The 22,666-nt window shown below is 40.1% G+C and overlaps 1 protein-coding gene across 2 annotated transcripts in view; it reads right to left on the reverse strand.

Moving 5' to 3' along the window:
- Positions 1-22,666, reverse strand: part of SMARCC1 (SWI/SNF related, matrix associated, actin dependent regulator of chromatin subfamily c member 1) — a 91,558-nt gene that overhangs the window by 26,137 nt on the left and 42,755 nt on the right. Inside the window, exons 17-24 of one of the 2 annotated variants that reach the window (XM_052809156.1) lie at positions 22,111-22,264; positions 21,680-21,793; positions 19,419-19,478; positions 13,968-14,226; positions 13,232-13,393; positions 3,398-3,453; positions 1,443-1,557; positions 407-561 (exon numbers count right to left, since the gene is read on the reverse strand). In XM_052809156.1, coding sequence (XP_052665116.1) covers positions 407-561; positions 1,443-1,557; positions 3,398-3,453; positions 13,232-13,393; positions 13,968-14,226; positions 19,419-19,478; positions 21,680-21,793; positions 22,111-22,264 — 1,075 coding nt within the window. The remainder of the gene's footprint in view (positions 1-406; positions 562-1,442; positions 1,558-3,397; positions 3,454-13,231; positions 13,394-13,967; positions 14,227-19,418; positions 19,479-21,679; positions 21,794-22,110; positions 22,265-22,666) is intronic. The other variant, XM_052809150.1, reaches the window with a different exon arrangement.

The raw sequence follows: 22,666 nt of genomic DNA on the forward strand, positions 1-22,666 counted from the left end.
AGACAAAGCGCCCAAGCACAGAAGGCTTGTGTGAAGTCCACCAAACAGCCGGTGGCACAGCAAAAAAGGCAACATAAGCGTGTTATCACCCAGACCTATGTCCTCAGCATTACAGCCAGACCTATCGAGCAGAGAAAAGTCTTCCCAAAAACGACAAGCATATTTTGGGGCTATTTCTTAGGGATGTTCATCAACTTCATAACCATAAAAGTAGCCACCTAAATTAAAACTGTACACTGTTTCACTTAGGAGTTCAAGCAGAAGAAACTGAAGATGGCATTTGTGCTCCTTCAAGGTATTAGAGATCAGAACATGAAACCGCACAGATCTGGAACAAAGGACCACTTTAAGAAGAGTTCTAATGTGAACTGGAAGCCAAGCCAATGGATATTTGTATAAAACAAACCTTTGCTTTGGTGGCAGCTGAGGCAAGGGCAGCAGCTGCAGCTGTAGCTACGTTTCCTTCCGAGATTTCGTGTTCCACTTTCTTCTTCCCAGCCTCGTTTTCTTTGTCTTTGCTTGCATCAACGTTCTCCTTGTTCTCTTCTGCCTCCTTTTCTTCTGAAAGAGATTTCCCGCCAAGTCCGTTACGTGCATTCTCCCCTTGTTAACAGTATCGCATCAGGACAGGAATTGCACTACGCACGCTGCTGTTAGTCAAATTAATTCATCCACATGCTGTCACATTCCTACGTTATGGTACTGCTATTCGTCCAAATGCTGACAGGGGAACAATTCTAGTCTAAGAGGATCTGATCCAACAAACAGGGCAACTTTTAATGCTTTTAGTTTTCATCCTGTCAATTCATCTCTGCCATCAGCTTACTCTCATCAGAACAATTTCAGCTGCATTTCCCAATCAACTCCATTGTTACATCAAATCCAAATGCTTCTTGTTCTACCTTGTGCTAAAATACTGAACGTAAGTTCCAGGGAAAAATGTTATATCCATGTGGTACAAGGGGAACGTGTTAAAAATAAATAAGAAGAATAATGTCTTATGTAGAAAAAACCCGGTACCCCTTAGGCTGTCAAAATAAAGGCTCTGCATCACTTCACAGGGAAACTGAGCTAACATATTAACTTCTAAGGGTAGAAGTGAGCAGTCCCATTTCTTTGCATCAAAAATGATCAAATGGTGTGCAATACAGGCAAAAGAAAATTTATATGACCTACACGCACTTTGCTACTGCAATTTCTTCACCCAATCACTACACACGGTGCAAGAAAGCTCAGCTGAGGTCTAAAATGAGTTCAGGAAAGAATTTAGTGCCTGAACTCTGCAGTGAAATTAAACTAGAATATTTACTACTGAACCGTGAAGCAGCCTGATGTGCAAGAGGAAATATTTCTGCCACAGCTGAGTTTATAGTCTATTCCAACTACTTTAGAGGAAGGCTATTAAAGCTAACACAGCCTGAGGAACAGCTGGGAACCATTACCTGGCTTGGGGTCTGCAGTCGCTTCACTGTCTTGCTCTTTTTCTGGATTTCTTTCATTTTCTCCTTCTTGTACTTTATCGCCTTCCTCAATTTCACTCTCTGCTTTGTTTTCAACCTAAATGGGATGAAAGATTGTTTGAAGAATGAGAGCTATAGAAGGCATTCAATGTTAACTTGGTTTATAGCTTTCAAATTAACTCACTATTATAAAGGAAGAGATTATATTTTAAAGGTTGACTGCTACTTAAGCTCATTTTGACAATCGTAACTGAAATCTGTATAACAAAGTAACTGTTATACTGGACAAAGTCTATCAGATTCAGTAACCCAGGCCAACCCGGGTTCATCTGAAGGTACAAGAAATCCTGAACTAAGATGACAGGTAAGAACATGTTCTACCCCCCATGCTGCCCCCATTTATTCCAGTAGTTTGTGCATAAGTGTTATATCCTTTCCAGTGTCTGCTATGTTAATAATTTATACAGTATTCACCTATCCACACAGCTCCAAATTCTGCAGAACTCATGGTCACAACAGCCTCCTGTGGCAATGAATGCTACAACTAAAGTACATGTTATAAGAAGGTGCTTCTGTCCAGGAATCGGTGGAAGAGAGCAAGCAGCAGCTTCACGCTTAACACTGAAAGCATCATTTTCCCCTTCAAAATACTCCAGACTGACCTGAATTGTTTCTCATTTACTCTGCTCTACAGAATAATGCATCTTTTCATGCTCTGACCAAGTCTTCTACACTTACGTCTCCCTAAGTGTACCTGACTATTTATCAGAAAGACAGCAAAAGAACTACCTGAAAACAGAGTGAGAAGTAACATCAAGACTATACTCAGCAGCCATTAGGTTAGTTTTATCTCATTCATTTGATGAAGCAGGCAACACAGAAATACCACCTGTTGCTGCAGACTCAGTAAGTGCCTACCACCTTTTATTTAACAGGGCGATGTTCTAATTCCAGGATATTAGTTAAATTCCAGTTCAGGTCTGAAAACAAACACAGCCAGTGCCATTATTGTAACTATCTGTAAAGAGGTACTGTGTTTATAGACATGGGGTTATGGAAAAGCCCCAAACAACTGCATTCTTGTAGGCACTATCAACAGGTTGAAGGAATTAATTCCTAAATATCTGATCTTTATGGGCAGGATGCATCATACCCAACATCAAGAGTACACAATACACACATCTATAACCAAGAGTTAGCCCAGACTTCTTGCAACGAGGAGTTTTATTGACCAGCTCAGCTACAGGCAACCTTAGTCAGACAGATCTCATCCTCCCACATCCACTAAAGCTGCAAGCAGTCGTGCAGACCAAACAGGTACCTAACTCACACTGCCACTGGAGAGCTGCAATGCAGCTGGGGCAATAGTTTCCTTCAGGTTCTCTGTTCAGCTCCACACCCCGCACTCAGAAACGGTTGCCAAATACTGCAAGTAACCCAAACTCGCCCGTTTCCTGGAAAACTCTGATCTCTCTGATCTTGTCAGAGCTGAAAGCTGCATTCAACTTTGGGAAGGCTATTAGTCACAAGACAAACTTTCTAGGGCAAGACTTCAAAGTGATGCTTGCTTTAGACCGCTACGAGTCATGAACCATAATGTACCAATGTCCTTCTGCAACTTAAGTCTCGAATTCATTTGGTGTCACTCAGTTTACATTTCCTCCCAGTCCAACCTTTTTTTCCTCAGGACTAGAAAACAACACACCAATGTCTCATTGCCATTTGACCAGCAAAAGAACTGTCTCCGTACGGTTTGAGACTAAATCACTTGTAAGAAAGTGAAGCACTATGGAGACTGAAAACTGTTCCCTATGGACACACACACTGACAAGCACACTACTGTCTACCTTTCTTATCAGGCATTTTAGAACATAGCAATTCAGGTTCGTAAGTGTCAGAAGTATCTTTTCAGAACCAGTGTACTGAGCCAAGCTTACCTTCTCAGACTGTTGCCCATCTGTCTCGGTTTCCATCTTTTCTTCTTCGGCTCCATCTGAGAAAAGTAATAAGTAAAATATTTGGAACTGCCATAACATCCATTTATCACACTCGACATATATTTCAGGGTCAACTAAAATTTTCTGTTCTCTAACAGTGGTTTAAAGAAAGCCACTACACTAAACTCCTGGAAGACTAAAGCTTATTACACTAATTTTAGTTTAAAAATCAAGTTTACTTGCAAATCTAAATTTAACTGGTTTTTCTTTTCAGTCCAACAAGCAGAAGAAAACATTAAATTATCTATGCTCTGCTGAAACCCCTAGTTTACCCATCTAGAGAGAAACCACCAAATCTATCCATTTTAGCTACATAAAGGACAGTTCGATGCACAGTTCTGCAATATTCAAGTCATACAGTAATTCCCATTGGTAAGTCATGGTATTATAAAATGTTTTTCCCAATACAGCCAATTTGATTCTGTAGATGGTTGTCAGTTATGTGATTAACCTCAATTACGGTGCTGCCAGACTTGTAATTCCTCCTTAGCACAAGATCCCCTGAGCTGCTTTCGATGAAGGGTCTATCCAGAGGCATTGTCATGCACTGCAGGTCAACTGAAGATTTAAATTCCATTTTGCAGGTGGTGCAAATACCAGAATTCTCCAAAGCAGACTTCGAAATAATTATTCAACACCAGAGTAACATTAAGCAGTAGCAAACTTGTTAAAGCACTGACACTGTTCTTAAAACACTAAGGATCTCTTGTTATTTCTGGCCCCAAAACCCACCAGAGTTCAAGGCAGCAAGCAGTTATCCTCCACGCTGGTTTGATGTGAAACCCTGCACGGTGAAACCTCATTTCGCACCCTTTGTACCTGCTGCTCTGCGTAAACATGATGACCAACTGGCTCTCCAGTCCTGTATGGCTCTTTGTGCTGTTCCTCCAAACACGTTTCTCCCCAAAGCACTCTGAAATCATATCCAAGCCCTCAGAAATACATTCAAAGCACATGCTTGAGTCTGAATTGAACAATGAAGCTTAAATCAAAGAATTTGGCCCCAAAGGTATAGTCCCACAATAGAACTGTTCCTGGACAGTCCTCTCAGACCTTAACCATTCATTCTCTTGCTTCTTCCTCAGCTGTAATACCACCAATACTTGTGGGTTTATACTGGAAAGGGGATCAATGAAATTATCAAAATTAAACCCTAACACTTTCTTTGCCTTCTCACTGAAAAAAGCAGTATTGCAGCTCCTCAAGAGCCCAACTGCAGCTGCCTAGTTAGGTGTTAAGTAAGATGTGAATCACATTTGAGCACAAGAGCTGGTTGTTGGTTAGATATAAAGCAAGAAAAGCACATAAATTACCAGCTGAAAGCTCCGAGTTTCCTCTGCATCCAAAATATAGCCAAACAAACAAATAAGAAACAGAGCTGAGGATGAACGAACACACCTCCTGACAATGTTGTCACGGGATAGCCTGCTCAACTCCCTGCTTTTTAAAATCATGCTTTCCAAGATGCTCTGAAAAACCACAGCCAAGTTGCACCTTCAGTGCTAATGCTGAAGAAGATAATAGCATGGGGTGAGCTCTTACTTCTCCCCAGCAGCTTCAGGAATTGCCGACAGATGTTGCTTACAACAGGGCTCTCCGTAACACCACCAGTTGGGTTCTCCAGGCAATAACCTTTTCCTGGACTTCTCCAGGAGATGGAGCCTCAGCCTTACACCATGACCTGAATCTTCAGAGAAATCACACGTGACGGCCTCTGCGAAGACCAGCTCCAAGCCAAGGTTCCCATACTGGAGTCATGAAGTACTTCCTTATGGAAAAAGAGAAGCGTGCCAAGCACATGTTCAGGAGGAGACCTCTACAGAGAGCACGGGCAGCTCACCTACACCACTGCAGCCTCCGGTTCTGAATTGGTCGTCAAAAATCTCTACCTAGTGTCTGACCAAAGAAGTCCTCCTCTCCTCAGAGATCACAACAGAACAGCACAAGTCATTTGGGAAACAGTCATAAGAAACTGCAAGTATATAATACGAGCTATTTGGACACTTGGCAGGTTCTCTCACTGCCGTGGATGTGTGGGTCCGGCCAGCACCCACTGCCTCTTATGCCTTCATATTTGGAACCCAAAACAAGTTTGCCAGACACCCGTAAAAGCCTGACCTTGACCGCAAGCACTTTCAGAGTGCCCCACCACCAAGCATGAAAAAACCTTAGCTTCAATACACAGCTACAGGCTTCCCGCTATTGCTCATTTTGTTTGTTTTTTTCTGGCTGGCTAGACTGAGCTCTTCAAGCTTGTAACCTCTTATTTACTGTCTGTTTGGCATTCAAATAGCTATTACAGAGATATCTGAAGAGTTCTGCCAAAACAGAGCCAGGCACCCTTGCGTTACAGATTGCTTTTTGAGTAGCAGCTGACCAGTTAAGTTATTATCCCATCTAACTTCAGCATCCAGAACAGAAGACTAGATAACAGCCTGACTGGTACACATGCAAGACCAAAATGAAGAAGAAAAGAGAAATTAAAAAAAAAAAAAAAATCACTGGTACCATGCGTTGGATACATGCACCTCAGAAGAGAAGTGAGTGTTCTAACAGCAGTTAGTATATTCTTGTGCTTAGGACACATCTCTCCCTGCTAGCCCTTAGTTCATTCATTAAGTTATTCCTTTATCAAAGCATTTATTTAAAATTTTCCTACTAATAATAGCAGGCCTCTGAGATAAGAGGATAACAAGCAGCATATTGATGGAGAATACCATGAAGGTGTCTGAATAATGTACCACTACTTCCTGGTATTTTGCATATGGATTATTTAAAAGTCCAAGAAATCCTGATTTATTTGCAGCACCCAGCTGTTCTGCAAGAATGGACAAGAGGGAAGTGTCAGCACAATCTCATACGCCTTGTCTAGGATCTTCGTTTCTGTTCTGTAGAACAGACTCTAGTACAATTTAATGTACAGGACATTAAAGAAGGAGCTTATTTAGATCATGGACTCCAACACATGCTGCCATACCAATATAAAACTGCTGGTGAAAAGCCCTGATCCATCTCTAAGCTTCTGAAGACGTTAGCTGGTGTTGGGCATTCATTTTCAGTAATCCTCATTTTACTGGTAATTCCCCTGTGCTACACTGAAGAAAAACAGGTGTACAGAGTGTTCTGCTTTAACAGCAACAACTGTAGAGAAGTTTTTACAAAAGTCCCTTCTATATATAAGAAAAACATACTAAACTGACTGAAAGATAATGGTTTTCCTCTTGGCTTATTTTAAGATGATAAACCTGCTTATCTGAAGTATCTGCCACCATAATTCAATTTATGGAGACTGGGGACATATCTCCTCAGAAGTTTTATTTCAGAGTTAGGATTTAGTGACCTAATAAAGTCACAGGGAAAATCTAGATTAGATTTTTGTCAGACAGCTATTTCAAGCCTAGAAGCAGAGCTCCAAAGTGGGCTTAGAAGTGTCATCCCTCCTAGTAAACAAAAGAGAAAGCTTTATTCTCTCCTTTAGCAAAAAAAGTGGAAACAGTACAGAACACTCCAAGTGTGCTTGAGATGGTAGAGTGGAAGATCATGAGCTCAAACTACAAAAATAATGCACAGGAATACACAAATTTTCATTCTGGTGTGGCTTAGCCCAAACACCAAGAACTTCAAGATTCCTAGTATTGGGATACAGTGTAACTGAAAGAAAAAAGTCTATAATTTTGTATAAACAACCCAGAACTTAACCACAGAGAGAAGTGGATCAATTCTTAAGTTCTGCTTCATACAAAACTCCAGGTCAGAGTGAAACTGGCCAGAAAAGCTCTAGTCTGGAGACAATTTTAAGTCAGAACGGGGAGGCTTCCGTCTCTTAAAAGCTAATGACTTGATAATTTGTTCACTCTTCTGGAAGGTGAGAACCTGAAGCCGAAGTTCTCCAGACTAGAATCTCCAGACTCAAGTCTCAGCATCCCATATCAGCAGCGAGCATCTCAACCATCAGGCTACTACCCCATCTGTTGAAGGCTTCTAGTCCAAAGGAGTTCCCACAGAAACCTGCAGCTTCACATATACACTCCGAGGGAGGGGAAAAAATTCCCTGGAAGGTTCTTGTCACACAATTGCACATGATTTGCTCAGGAATGCAAAACTTCACAGGTGACAATACTCCTTGCTAGATTCTGAATCACACTGAGAAAGCTTTAAGGCAATAATTGTGTAAGTTGCCCCTACAAATGCCATAAAATTAAGTCCTGTAAGACATGTGCTTTTCTGCTCTACTCACAAAGTCAGTTTGTTCTTGTGTCTTTCGGGTAAGACTGAACTGCCTTTCTACTCTAAACTCAATTTTGAATGTGGTGGGTTTTGTTTTCTGATTACGACACATTTCAAGGTTTCCCATCTTAAGGTAAAGTTTTTCAGAAAAGCAGCGTCCAGCAGTGCGTGAGTTGCTGCAGCAGTTGAAGACACGAGCGCAGAATGAGTTTGTGTAGGTTTATGATGCACTACACACATGTCAAGCACTATCATAGATTCTAAGCATTTGGTATTAATTCTCTGCAAGTATTGGGGCAAGTGTTATTAAACATTCCTTTTTTTCATTTCATAGAATCATAGAACGGTTTGGGTCGGAAGGGACCTTAAGGATCACCTAGTTCCAACCCCCCTGCCATGGGCAGGGACACCTTCCACTAGACCAGGTTGCTCAAAGCCCCGTCCAACCTGGCCTTGAACACTTCCAGGGATGGGGCATCCACAGCTTCTCTGGAAAAATTTGTAGACCAATCTGTAGACCATGGTAAGAGTTGTCAAGTGACTACTGCTGCGGAGGAGGTTCCAAGGCAAACAGGACACCCCAGAAAGACAAACTCCTTTCCATCCAACCTTTAGAGAAAATTTTCTCAAAGAAAAAAAGCACATAGAGCATCTCACAGTAAGGAAAACTGCCCTTGGACTCTCCCTCACATCACAAAACATTTGACGGATGCTTTCCAAAACAAAGTGTTCTTTTATATTAGAGGGACATACTCAGCTACAAAGAGTCAGAAGGTATGTATGTATGACAGCAAGATTATTGTGAATATCCTGATTTAACTTAGGTTTTCTAGTCCTGGCTGTAATAATAAATGCTACTTTAAAATTAGGATGACAACTTTAGGCAGGTTGTAGTCAATGGTTTTTGAAAACTGTTTTCTTGTATTAGCTACTAAGCCCTTATTTGCAGTGACAGTGCTATGCCTCTGCAGTTCCCACTGGAATAAGCCATTCTGCACTTGTGTACATCGAGGGGGCCATGCTGAAATACTACATGTATAAGGAAAATGAAAGCTATCAATTATTAGTTTAGGGGTTAAGTAAGTTTACCTGGGTTGAAGCACGTTTTTGCTTCTAAATTACAGGCTGCTGAAAATACCTCAAAACAATTAAGAGTCTCATAAAAATTAATCTCTAATTCAAACAAGAAAGGATCAGAAAAAAACCCAAACCATTTCTCACTCTGCATGAGAATGACAGAAATGTCTCCTGCCTTTCAGCTGGATACGAACACAACCTTACTATTTTTCTGTATGATCTAATGAGGTTAATGAAAATACCTAACAGACAATGCAAACAGGAATTGATTAGTTGGAGATACATGTCCCTGTTACAAAAGCTGAAGACTTACCTTTAATGAGAAAGACCCCGTAATCCCTTTTACATGGCACAATGATGCTCTTTAACCCTCTTCAGCAGGTTTGGTATTATACCTTGCGGGATGTGGGGAATCAAATTAACAGTATTTCTTAAATCAGCAAGAAGCAGATGGTTGTGAGACACCACAAGACATCTTTCAAGAGGGAGAAACAAGAAACCACTTGCAGACCAGGGAACATTGCCTCTCCATGCCTCTCTTCAAACCTGAAGCAGCAACTATTTTCTGTCTCTATGGAAGCTTGTTCTGTTTTGCCTATTATCTCCAAGAACACAGAGCCCTGTTTTCTAATACATGAAGAACTTACGAATTCTGATGAAGCCCAGTGACGTTACAGAGAAGTTAAATTGACTTTAAGTCAACAAGTAAAACTATTAAATATTTCCATGGCAAGAATTTACTGCATTACAAGCAGACAGACACTTGCAGCATGAGCAGATACATAACCTCCATTGTCATCAGAAGAACAATAAGCAAAATCCCACACAGAAATGCACAGAATCACTAGCACGAGTTTCCACTCAGCAAATAGTTTAAAGATGCCCTCAAGACATCCTAGCCTCCTCTGTTTTTACTAAAGCAACACACACCACCTGTCAAAAGTTAGGCTTGAATATTAGTATTTAATTGAGAGGAAATATACTATAGCTATGGAAAACTCCTGGGTCTGCATATGATAATTATGCTATTATCTAAGCCGTAATTTACATTTTCCACAGTAAGTCATGACTCCACAGCCGTCAGAGCTTCCTCTGTTTCTGCTTCATGCAGCTCATGGGCGTACAGCACAATAACCAGGTGGGCTTCCACGGAGAAGGGTGGAGAGTTCACAGAAAGCTGCTGCAGCTTTCGTGCCAGCTGCACGAGTTCATCACAAGAGGATTGATGGGCTCAATTCTCCAGTGGTGCAGAACTAGCTCACAGGCACCTGGATACATGCAAAGTGAATGAAGTACTTGGAGTCTGTTCATTTTAGCAACGTTTGCATTATTTCAGAGTTAAAGCACACCCTGGAGACCATGAGAGAAATTATCCTGCCAAAAATGAAGCAAAATAACTTCTCCCGTGTATGTATACTTGTGTGTAGTTTTCTAGTATGTGTATCTGAGAATGATACAAGATCATCCATAAAATGTTAAATTTAATCATCCATTTAAGTCGCTTACAGTTTTAGCAGAGCCAGTAAATCAGACCACCATTCCCTCAGTGTTTACTGTCACAGATGAGCTACAGCTTGAAGCATCCACACACTTGTGTCAGCAGAAATACTTTCAGTGAAACACTTGTTAGAATAAGACCTAAAATGCACAAGTAACTGCCTCCAACACAGGCATATATGCAATCAATGTAGTTAATCACCTTTGGAAAGTCATTGAGAAAGTGCACATGCTCAGTGAAGACTTAATTGAAACTGCTAAGTACCACAGGCATACCGACTATTTCCCTTCTCTGGAGCCAAATCGATAGCCTGAAGAGCTAGGATCCCTTGTTTGCTCTCCTCAATTCATTTTTACTAAAACAGATGCAGAGCATCTTCATCTACCATACTCTAACCTACACTAGGGCACTATCTTGGAAAGCAAAAGACAGTGTCTACCATGCTTACCACAGCATATGAACCACTTGAGTCTCCTCTTAACTCTATTGAAGCCTTACTGTATCAATTTAAAAGGAACCACCATCAGCTTTTAGAAAAACTAACAATGAAGACTTAAAAAGGAGTTTCTTGGATATTAACCTAAGCTCCTGCAATCTGTTCCAGTCATATTTTCCCCTTTTGCATTCCATATTGCCTGTAATTCACCAATATTAAGAGTTTTAAAATTATGATGGAGCTGTGATGTAATTTATTTCTAAAATGTAACAACCGATGAACTTCAATTATAGTACGGAACCCCAAGTAGATATTTTTAGTTCTCCATAGCGACATTTAAATACAAAACTTCAGGTCTAGCCATGCAAAAACACAGCTCCACTTCAGAAGTTGCACACACCACAACACTGTACTTCACTATATTAAACACACCTCTGCAAGTGCAACCTATGGATTCCCCCATGCCCTCCAGTGCAAAGCTGTTTTGGTGGTGGAAGGCACCGCAGATTGTTGAGTGACCCAGTTCACTCTTGCTGAGCAGCTCCCCCAGGGAGAACCATCTGCTGTTGTCCTAATTTATTCCATTAGTCACAGCCCAATACAAATCGCATTAACTATAACAGGACAGTATTACTTATAGAACTCACCACACAGCTCATTCAGAAATAATCGTGTTATGGTCATCTGCTCTCCAAACTCCCCATATTAAGTGACAAGCACTTCAAAATCTCTATCTGCAACTTGTGCGCAAATTCTCCTAGAGAAATGGCTAACCTACAGACTAGCAATGGTAAACTTCCACGGTCGTGCTGCAGGATTAAGAATTAAGACCCAAAGTAGCATACATGTTACAGAGGTCCTTAACATACTGCAGTGACGCTGGTACTTGGGGAATATGGAAAAGGGAAACAAAGCTCCAGGAAGAAAAATTTAACTTAAGTTGAGCTTATTTTTAAATAACTATCAAATTAAACTTGGTCCCAGATGGAATAACACCTAGATTTGTTTTATAGCAGACTTGAAAATAAACCCCAAAGCCTTGCCCTTTCAACAGAGCTTCAATTCTTGCTGTCAGTTTTGGGCAACAGAGCACTGCAGAACAGGGAGAAGCAGATATTCCAGATGCTAGCGTTCCCCTTTAAGCATATACTCCACATCTTCCCAAAACACTGATCTGCCTCAAATCAAGTCTGTCTCACCGAACATAGAACTAAAAAATGTGACAGAAGGATTGAGTGGTTTGTTAACTTCTTTTCTATTTAAAAATATCTTCATGAGTTAAGCAGTACTTTTAAATCTAATTTAGAAGTGTAGTTTTACAATGGACATTAAGGATCATAAATAGTAGACCTGCATCTTCACCTGTATTACTAGCAGTTGATAACTGAAGAGCACTGGAACACATGGGTCCCTTACGATCCCATCACACAATCTGGCACCTTGCTCATGTCTCTAGACAGGGTGACAGCAGGTCAACTATGAGATGCACAAGCACAGCCCAAATCAAACCTTCCAGTCAATCTAGTTTACATTCTGTTCAGTTTTACCCAAAGCTATAAGTGCCTTTAAATATCTAATCACTAAATTCACTAAAATGATTTGTGATAAGTTGAACAAAACAGCAGCCAACAATGCTGGAGAGAAAAATAAAAGATCTACTGACAAGATGGTAGATCTGTACCAAACTGAAGAGATGAAAGTCTTTGAGAAAGTCAGTAGGTATATAGCAAACTGTGCGTGTCTACTCATTTTACTGTTGAAGGAGAACCAAAATAAACAGGAAGGGGTTACACAAAGTGGTTTCACTTTATAGGGAGTTGTCACAATGTATGCTTTTACTTTCCATAGTAATGAATAAACAATTTGCACCTATCAAGGTTTCAGGTAAGAGACATAATACCAGAGTACCTGCTGAATACTGCAGAAAATAGCTCAGCTGAAACCAAGCTCTAAACCAGGACCTTGTTAGTATGGCAGTGTAATGTACAACAAGAGCCAAGAACTGTGGCATTACTGGGTACCAGTCCACCATTTAATAAAAAGTTTCTCTTCTGCTACCACCATGGTTAGCAATGTACTCAAGAGTACAAGACCTACATTAAAACTGATTACTGAAAGGTGTGAGATAACATTATAGATTCAGCTGCAGCACAAAGAGCCAATAAAACTCAGTTTGCTTTAGCATAACTATAGCACTAGAAAGGCAGCATCCTCTAACTACTCTAATACCCACAGAATTAGGATGAAATGTTCTGCTCTGGTATTTTTGCTCACTCAACTCTGTGCATCCCAAACAATGGCATTGCCATGTAGCGAGAGTAGGAAAACAAATTCCTGAAACTAAAGCTGGTCTTAAGTTCATTAATTTGGTGTCAAGAGTTAATAATCCTGCAGCAAGCAGAAGTGGAATGACCTGTGGAATTACCTACAATTTCCACCTCCTATTGGAGGTAAACTTACGGTTTATTATGAGTCAGAAGAAAACACCTAAGGAACCTCATCTGCAGAAATTTCTGCATTTTGATGGACAGCCTACCGATTTTCTCTGGCTCATCTGGACCTGTTCCGGCAATGCAGCTGCTCTCTAGTCCGTATGTTGGATCCACCTTCCCAGAGGCTCTTGCTGCTTCCTGTACTTTCTTTACATGAGCTTCAACAAGCTCCAGTGGTACCTCCTCTCTGACTCGAGAAAATTCCTCTGTTAAAAATTACACAGAAAATGTTATACTGTGAGGGTTTTAATGCAAATTGAAAGTTACGTTTTTCTCCGATCAATGTGCAGGTAAATCTCGTGACAAAGTAAATTCTCAAATACAGAAGTTCCTTCTTTTGCATTTGGTAGTTAATTTTCTCTCTCCAATGTAGTAGGAAAGAATCTCTTCCCAATTTTATAAAATTGTGTTTTACGTGGAAAAATAAGGAAAAAAGTGAAAGGAACTATTAATGAGAGTGGTCACAGTAACACCAACTACTAGGTGGTGCTTGCCAACACTATCAATAGTCAATGAGCACAAAAAGGGAATGCAAGCCATCTTTAGACATTCAGTGGCCTTTAAGAGCTATTCTAACTTGCCTGTAAATTGGCCGTTTCAGTAACAACAGAATACAAAACTGGATATCAGTAGACCCGTTTTCTACATACATGTAAATTTGTTTTTACAACTTACTACTCATCCTTAAGAAACTCTAGAAACAGTTGATTTTAAGAGCAGACTAACAAAAGGTGAAGTTGTAGAGACAAGGCGAAAAAAATTGCTGGGGCAAACCCGTACCTAACGCAGCCTTTGCTGCGGCTGATGCCACCCGGGGATCCACCACCGATGCCAGAAAAGCAACGGTACTCATCACTGGATTGCCAGACTGGCTGAAAGGTACGGGCTGGTAAGCCAGCGGGCCCAGAGATGCATCAGAGTTCTCCAAATAGGGGTCTTCAATTGGAAGTCTCAGAAAATGGAGAATGCATTCATCTTGGGTACGGCTCCCAACATGCTCTGAGACTTTGTTCCAGTCATCTTTATACATCTCCAGAGCCTGCAAAAGACAAAAATCATTGAATATACATTGACTGCTCTGGGCGAAAAAAGAAAAAAACAAACCTACTTTATGCAAAAAGATTTTTCAATACTAGTTATTTTGGTGATAGAACAATAAATCGGGATCAGACAACTATTTAAAATCGTATTTTTTCTGGTAGCAAAACTATTCTGCATAAGAAATATGAACATCTCACTGGGACATCAGCTAAATTTAAGCTGCAGGGATCATCACACAAGTTTTATGCTGTTACTGCAGCAAAAAGAATTGTCAGAAGATTTGGGATTTACCAATAATATTTGCATAGTTAGTGTTTCCCCGTTTTGCTTTCACATGAAAAGCTTTACAGAGAAGTAAGTTTGCTTATCCTACCAAGTCTCACCAATTCTTTTAATTCCCCTAACTACTCCCCCTGAGGGCACTCTTGTGTCTTCTCATTTATGTCTTAACACACTACGCCCTTTGAGGCAGGAACAAGATTTATCTCACACACATATACTAGCTATGATGGTAAAGTCCAGTTTTTCGATCCAACAGAAGTTATGAAAATGAAAGAACATCAAACCAATATACCAGGGGAAAAGAGGAAAATATATTCTGTATCATGAGGCCAGAAGAGATAAGTTCTCTAGCAACTGTTAACCAGTCTGATTTTTGTTATGCATTCAGGTTAACAAATCATTATTATATACATAAGCCACCTGATAAAGTAAGAACTTCCAGATTAAATAAAAGATTTTGTAATTCAGAATTTCAGTCGCTTTTAAACTTACTTAAGAAAAGTCTTAACAAAGCAATTTAATAACAATGAGCTACTGAAGTCCCTGCACTAGTTTTTGAAAAACTAACAAATTAGTACTGTAAAAACCCAAACTGGTAGCCTAATAGAATATTATCCCTTAACAAGTGCTTTTTTTTTTTTTCCTGAAAACTGTTTTAGTTATTTAAGCATTTGAATAGCATAAAATAAGTGTTGAAATATCCTGAACCACTAACTTTTACATTACTGAGATGATTCATGGTCCAGTCACCTAGAAAAAGTAAAAAGCCATTTGAGACCTAGGCCAAAATACATTAAACTTAAAAACGAAAATGGGATCTGCATCTCACAGTCATAACAGAAGTCTTCTGAAAATATTTAATACCAGAGACCTGAGCAAGGGTGGTAAACGCCTTTCTGTTTGAGTTGCAGATCCCACTTTCATTTTTAAGTTTAACGTATTTGGCCGGGAAGTCAAGCTGGTTCTTTATTTACACTGTACTTACCCTACAACAAACATAAAGGTAGCTAGCTCCTGCGCTGCTACACAGCAAGCGAGCAGGTGTTTTAGCAATAACTTGGGGAGGGGGAAGAAGAGAGTTTGAAGTAGGTATTATTAGACTGCTTGGAGGATCCCTATGATATGTCCTTGCTGACTTGCTGGCCATCAGGCAGGCTGCCTTGGACTTTAAGGCACCTACTTGCAGGTATAATATAGTTTAGAAGACACAGAAATCATCCTCCTCAACTAACTACTCGTGACAACTGAGTTTCCCCAACCAAGCAGTATATCCATTTAAGCGTGAATGTTAAGAACACATAAAGTTAATGGCTTTTCAATACTTCAATTCTTTCCCACAAGGCTGAGAACTATCAGAAATCTCAACCTCCAGGGTAACACACAAGGCTGACTTAACTTTCCACTTGCACAACCTTTCATAGCATAAAGGGAGAATTCAGAGCAAATGGGCTACTCAACTGGACTGTATCTATCAGACATTATGATGAGGACACATCCAACAAGTCTGGGTAGTACACACAAACACACAAAGTTAATATGCTGGATGTTTCAACAGAGTTACTAGTGACAAGTAGAAGACAGAAACTGAGCCATCAGCCTCATGTGTTAGGAGTTCCCTGATCTGGGAAGGCACACTTCCACAAAACAAGTTACTATATATATGAAGGTTGTGCATTCAGAAGACATTCGCCTGCAGGACTCTACGTAAACCAGCCTTTTTCATCAACGCAAAACATTTCTGAATATACTGTTTTCTTCACAGCAGTTCTGGAGGAAAAGTGTTTCAGCGTTTTTGCAGCTAAAACATAAGCTATGAGAATTCTTCAAAGCCGAAGTAGTCTACTTGAATAGGACCCCTGGGCATGTCATGGATGTTGAAGGTCAGTTGGGGAAAAATGCAAACCGAGTAGCATTTTCAAAGATGTGGAAGTGGACTAACTAAAAAGACAGATGAGTTAAATCCAAAAGCGTTAGAGATCCAACAGGCACTGAACAAACTGGAGAAAAAAGACCAAGTTGCCTGCAGCAGGAGGAGTTTTTTAGCCCCCCTGACCTGAAAGCGATTTAAGCTTTACCTGGCTGAAGTTTTAAGTTTCTCTCTCACAGCTAGGCCTCACTGCTTAAATTGCGTGGTAAGGAGGGAAGAAACCCCAGAATATCTTCAGATACACTGCATGGAGAGAATAGGGTCTTTTGAGGGAACCTTCCCTCAAAACACTGTGTGTAAGATTAGCTGGGCAAGTACCAGACTACGGGAACACTGCGCTCCAGCAGAGCTCAGCTGGATGGAAAGAACAATACAGGAGCTGTTAAAGACCACGAGCTAGACAACTTGATGGGTTTTGAAAGCTCAGAAGAAAGAATAATCTGGTCTGGGAATGAACCAAGGACAGACTACACTGGACAGCCTGGTCCATACTGCAGGAATCAACGGTCCCCAACTGCTTATGAACCTTTCTCCTGACCTCTGTCTGATCTTGCCCAACTGTTTAAAGAAATGAGAAATTGCTTAGTTCACTAGGTCATACTCATGGGGAAATATTTGTTCAACATTCAACCTTCATTTCACTTTCCCTAATTTCATCTCTGTGCTGTAAGATATGTGTCGTTGTCTTTCAATTTTTAATCACACCAGCATATTAGATCAGCTCTGCTTTTCATGGCCATGCAGGGTTTTTTTTGCTCATTCTCCTTCGTTGCTTGTTATTTTTCTGCTAGACGAACTAGCTCTCACAATAGTTGTCCTTACTATAAATAGCTGAAAATGCACTTAACTATGCAATAATAGTACTCCGTGGAGATACAGAGAAGAAGTGTGACAGGGAAGATGATTCTGGGAGGGAAACAGTATTTCCTCCCCCCAATTTATTCAGTCAACAGGCGGAAGGACAATAATTATTTTAGATAAGATTTATTCTTTGGAACGCCACTGCATATATATTTGCCCAAAGCTACCCTGAGGATTTAATTGGACTGAGCTGGCTTGTTACAGCTGAATTACTTATGCTTGAACTGATATACTCTTTACTGATTTATTCATAGGTTAAATCCACAAAGAATGAAGAACAAAAACATTATTAATTTAAACTCACATTAAATAAAATTGTAATCTCAAGACTTAGAGGTTTTTTGTTTTATTTTTTTAAAACAAAGAATACGTCACCTGGATTATTTCATTAGGCTACTACTTGCTATGTATGACCATAAGCTACAAACGTTCAAAAGAATGAATTTTAAATAATACTACTAGTAAGCAAAGAAGCCAGCATATCACCATATTAGTCTTGTTTCTCCATACAAAAATGCCGTGAAAGACATGTTAGCTGTTTTCACCCTATAAGCAAAATTCTTCCACGTGCCAATAGAAAAATATCAGCTAAATAGTGTGTATCAACCTAACGTAAAAAAAATTAAAATCTATTTTGGCTGTTTAATGAACACACTTCCATATCTCTGAAGGCTGAATCAAAGTACGCTGCTGATTAGGCACTTTGGCTTAGAAAAGAAGCCACACACAGAAACTGAGTATTGTTCAGCACCATCAAGCACTGTCAAGATCCATTGTCCATGCTTTTCCTTATGAAATTAACTTTTCAATGGGTTTACTGACACATGTAAAGACAAAAAAGCCAGAACAATCACACAACTGCAGTCTGCTTTAAGCTCTCTCCAAGTAAAAACAAACACCCCCCCGCGCCCAAACTGGAGTTCTTATACCAGAATCTTGAATTACATACAAGGAAAAAAATCAACCACCCAACCTCTACGTCAAGAAAATGTTCCTGTAAAAGAAAGCTAGGTAGATGATAATTTCTTTATAGGAAGTGGCAGCACATTAATTATTTCAGGCTACTGAGATTCTTCTGACAAAGCGCTATGAAAAACAGTGCTGCCCTGATGCGAGTGTGAAAGACTAGAACATACTTCTGCAGTGCACCTCATGTGATGGTTTTCATCCTAGACTGGAACTCCCAAGAGACCTGACAATTACCATGTGGTTCAAGACCATCAGATTGCTTAATCTGGGGACAAAGACCAGATTCTACTGTGCTAACAGTTCTTTGACCTCATTTTTACAGTACCAATGGGATTTGAGTCATCTCATATATATATCTCGTAGGCTTCAGAAAAAGCTTAAAGAATATATCAAGTGCAGCTTTGTGGCAAAAGGAATGAGTAGATGTATGGGATTAAAGAGCTACCAAATAAAGAGCTTTCTTTCTTAGTGGCAGGAGGCAGGAAATAGACTCATCTGTTTCTTAACTATTTCAACTTCAAAAATTAGCAGTTTCCCTTAACATGCTATGGCATAGCCAGGAACCTTTAAATTTATCAGAATTTCAAAATATTCATCTTAGTAGCAGGTAAACCATTACTTGAAGAGCATTTATTTCATACTGTTAGTAACTTCTGTTAATGAAAAGACCTCTGCACTGCAAGATCTGTTCTTGAGTTTTTGCAAACATTCTTAAACACTTAACTTCTGCTTTGCAGATACAAGTCAGATAGAACTGAACCATAAAGTACATGAAGCCTCTCTAGTACACAGATGTTACTGCCATCTCTTTTTAGTGCTAACATTCTCGTAGCCATGATGGTCAAATAAAGAGATACGGTTTGGAGGGAAAGCTGTAACCTTTAACCAATTCAAAAGCCATAACTGCAACAGACATAAAGGCAGCCTTGTATACACAGATAGTCAACCACCCCCCTCCTCCAGCTGTATCAGTTGGGTCTCAAGAGATTGCTTCCCACTATAAGCTCTGCTTTGCTATCCCAGTTTCTGTAAAAGCATGCAGTTGTCACCTAACTCCACTTCAAAAAAATTATTAACCTATACGTAGATTTTTAAAGCATGTAATATCCTGCATGTTTTGGTTTCTTAGCCCCCACCCTCCATTAACTTACTTCTAATAGCAGCAATGTCTCTTGTTCTGTCCATTCTCTTCCAGCACTTGCACCTTTACTCTACAAAAGACAGGAAAACCAAAGTGAAATACAGGTTTCTTTGCACAGAACTTTTGAAAAGAAAACATTAAGAAGGAAAGGGGAAGGATCTGTTACTCAACCCACTCAAACATGTACCTTTCACAATCTTCCTACTACAGCTAACAAATCCCTGGTTATCTCATACAGCAGTTCAGTTCACATGATATACTTACATAGCTAAGGCACACAGGTGAGTATATTCCTGCAGTTTCCGTGGAGGCTGGGGGCTACAAAGCCCACCTTCCCAACACACCTAGGAGAACCTGCAACTCCTCTTTTATTCCAAGCTAAAGCAAAGTGATTCGGTACCCTTTTCTCAGGCTCCCAGGTATCTTTGCTTGCACATACAACAAACAGAACAGAGGATTTTCCTAAATAATAAAAACCAGTAGGAGTGCTGATGGCATTCTGGTCAGCTTGACTTTGACCAGTAAAATTATGCCAAGAACAAAGCAGTTTACACAAAGGATTCTACAGTTCACACCGAAGGACAGCGGCAGCCAACAGACACAATGGAGTATCTAACCCCCTCACCAGCTGCCATACAGCCAAAGGAGGCTGCTGTCCATTGAGGCGACGGTATTACTCGATTCAGGCACACCTAGGATTCTCTCAGCTTAAAGGGCACCTTTCTCAACAGAATAGGGTTTATGTCAACATAACTTTAGCCCCCATCAAACCTTTGCTTCCAAGGCAGAGCCTGGACTGTGTAAGGTGCATGCTGATCCAAAACAGTTCATTTATCTAAAAGTTCATCAGTAACTCGGTAAAGAAAATAATAAATCTTTACAAGTGAGTTGAGCTATCTGAAAAGACAGATTAATTACAGCAAGCATATTCAGCAATCACTTGCTCCAAGGGTTGCTGCTCCCAAATCTATACCTCATGGTTAACTCCTGAGATGTTCTAAAAGTTACAAAACTCTTGGTGAAAACCTCCCCTTCTGTGATTACAGACACCCTAATCCATTACACGCCAAATAAAGACCAAAGCAGCTTGTCACCTGCTTAAGAAAGACCATTCTCTAGATGGGATGTCTTTGTGCAAGACCACAGCAAAAGGAAAAGGGTATTTAGGATAAGTAAATCTATCCTATCTCAAGATGCATTTCAGACAGATCATTAACCCAAACACAACACACTAATCAAAGTGAGTCATCCAGCAGCTGATCAGTTCTCAAACAGGCTGGTATGAACAGCCAAAAAAACCAACTTCCACACACATAAAACAAAAAGGGAAATCAACTTCTGCAAACAAATCTGCTCAAGTTCATTGGTATAGATGCTTGTAAACAGAACCAGAGTCTAGAATCAGTAAAAGATTTATGAATTTGGTGAATATTTATACCTCCCTAAACTAAGTGAAAAAATCAATCCATGAAACGTGATACGGAATCAGGCTTTATAAATAAATCCTGATCTCTTGTGTTTTCGTTTTATTGGGTTTTTTTAAATAGTTAACTCATGATCTCTTAGGACAATGAACACTGTACTTACAGAAACCAATTACATAGAATTAGCCTGATGTCTGCCCAAGAGAGGCACTAATCAGCAGAACACTGCAGACTTTCCAGACTGAAGGCTAAGCTGAAGTACTAACATGGTATTCCTGCAACACCTCTGAGCACTATCAGGTACACACACAGGTATCAGGCAGCAGGAGAAAGGCAAGAGGTTATGGAATTACCGGTATCACTGCAGGACACCTCAGAACTTTAACTATCCAATGTAATACACAGCAATGACAGTGCCAAAGCATCCCCTGCAATGGTTTTGTGACGACTTCTGTAATCGAGCAACTTTCTAGTTCTCTCAGTCTGGAAAACCCTGCTCAGACTTGGAAAACAGGATAGTTGAAGACCCTGCTGAAAGATCTCAAGTTTCTGTACTGAATTATTAGACAGTTTGTTCATTCTGAACCATTCAGGTAAAATATGCAATAACATAACAAGAGTTCAGGGTCTGAAGACTGACACTATTGACTCGCTTGGGATAGGTACATGGATATCAGATTTTGTAGAAATAATGACAACACAACCATCTATCTTAGTGTCCTACACTGAGACAGAAGAAATCTAAAACAGGAATGTAACAGAAGTTGTCTCAATGTCATCTAGTGGACAACACTCAAGGAAGAAAGCTTAACAGAAGGCACAGGGGAAAAAATCCCAACATACTTGCCTTTGCTAAAGTCTTTTTTGAGTAAATGTCTGTGCGAAGTCCAAAGTTCTGCAGATCAGTAGGCTTCTCTTTGTTTTTCTCAGGAAAACTCAACATCTGCTGAGCAGCTGGAACCTGTGAACAAACATTACAAGAGAAAGATGAGAGAGGTAGGAATTGAAAGTTTTTCAAGGTTTTCAGACCAATGTTGAACAGAACACAGACTGAATGAACAAAGAAGTTGAACATGAGTCTACAGAGATGACTTTATATAATATCACTTGCACACAATACTAGCAAATTTCTTTTGGAGATTCTAACTACCTGAAACTCTCAACGTAGATGGACAAAAAAAGCGAACCTTTCAACAAATCATGCACAAATTATTCTACTGAGATGTATACCGGCTACAGCTAAGGCAAACACACATTAGTGCAACCTGCGGGGCTCACCTGCGGAGTGCGGATATGGAGAGGCATAAGTCCAGAGGGTGTATCAGCCAGCACATTGAAGTGAGGAGTAGGGGGAGGGCCCATTGCCATGGGACGGCTTTCTGGATCCACTTGGTAGTTAATCAGACCCCACTGCTCCAGAAAAGCATGTACTCTATGAAGCAACGTGACAAATTAAAATCTGAATAACTAAAGCCTTGCTTGTGTTTGACATTGCAGAAAGGAGACAGCAAAGGAAGAAGTTTATGTTTCTGGACCAAACACAGATCCAGAAGCTTCTATAATCCGTCACTAATCATGAATAGCAATACAAACCACACAGCGTGAGTTTTGTGTGGACTTGACTGCACTTCAGCATGTTGCATAAAACAAAACATGACATTTTTGGTTATAGATAACAGGAAATTACTTAATTAAGGACAAAGGCAAAGCAGAGCTAGGGCTGCATGCATAGAACCATTTGCAGACAATGTACAGACTGTGAGGGCTGCACAACTATACAACTGACATAACTGACTTGCAAAACCAGAATTTCTGAAAAAACTCCACATACTTA

Source organism: Harpia harpyja, chromosome 1 (assembly GCF_026419915.1).
Source record: "Harpia harpyja isolate bHarHar1 chromosome 1, bHarHar1 primary haplotype, whole genome shotgun sequence".
NCBI lineage: Eukaryota > Metazoa > Chordata > Aves > Accipitriformes > Accipitridae > Harpia > Harpia harpyja.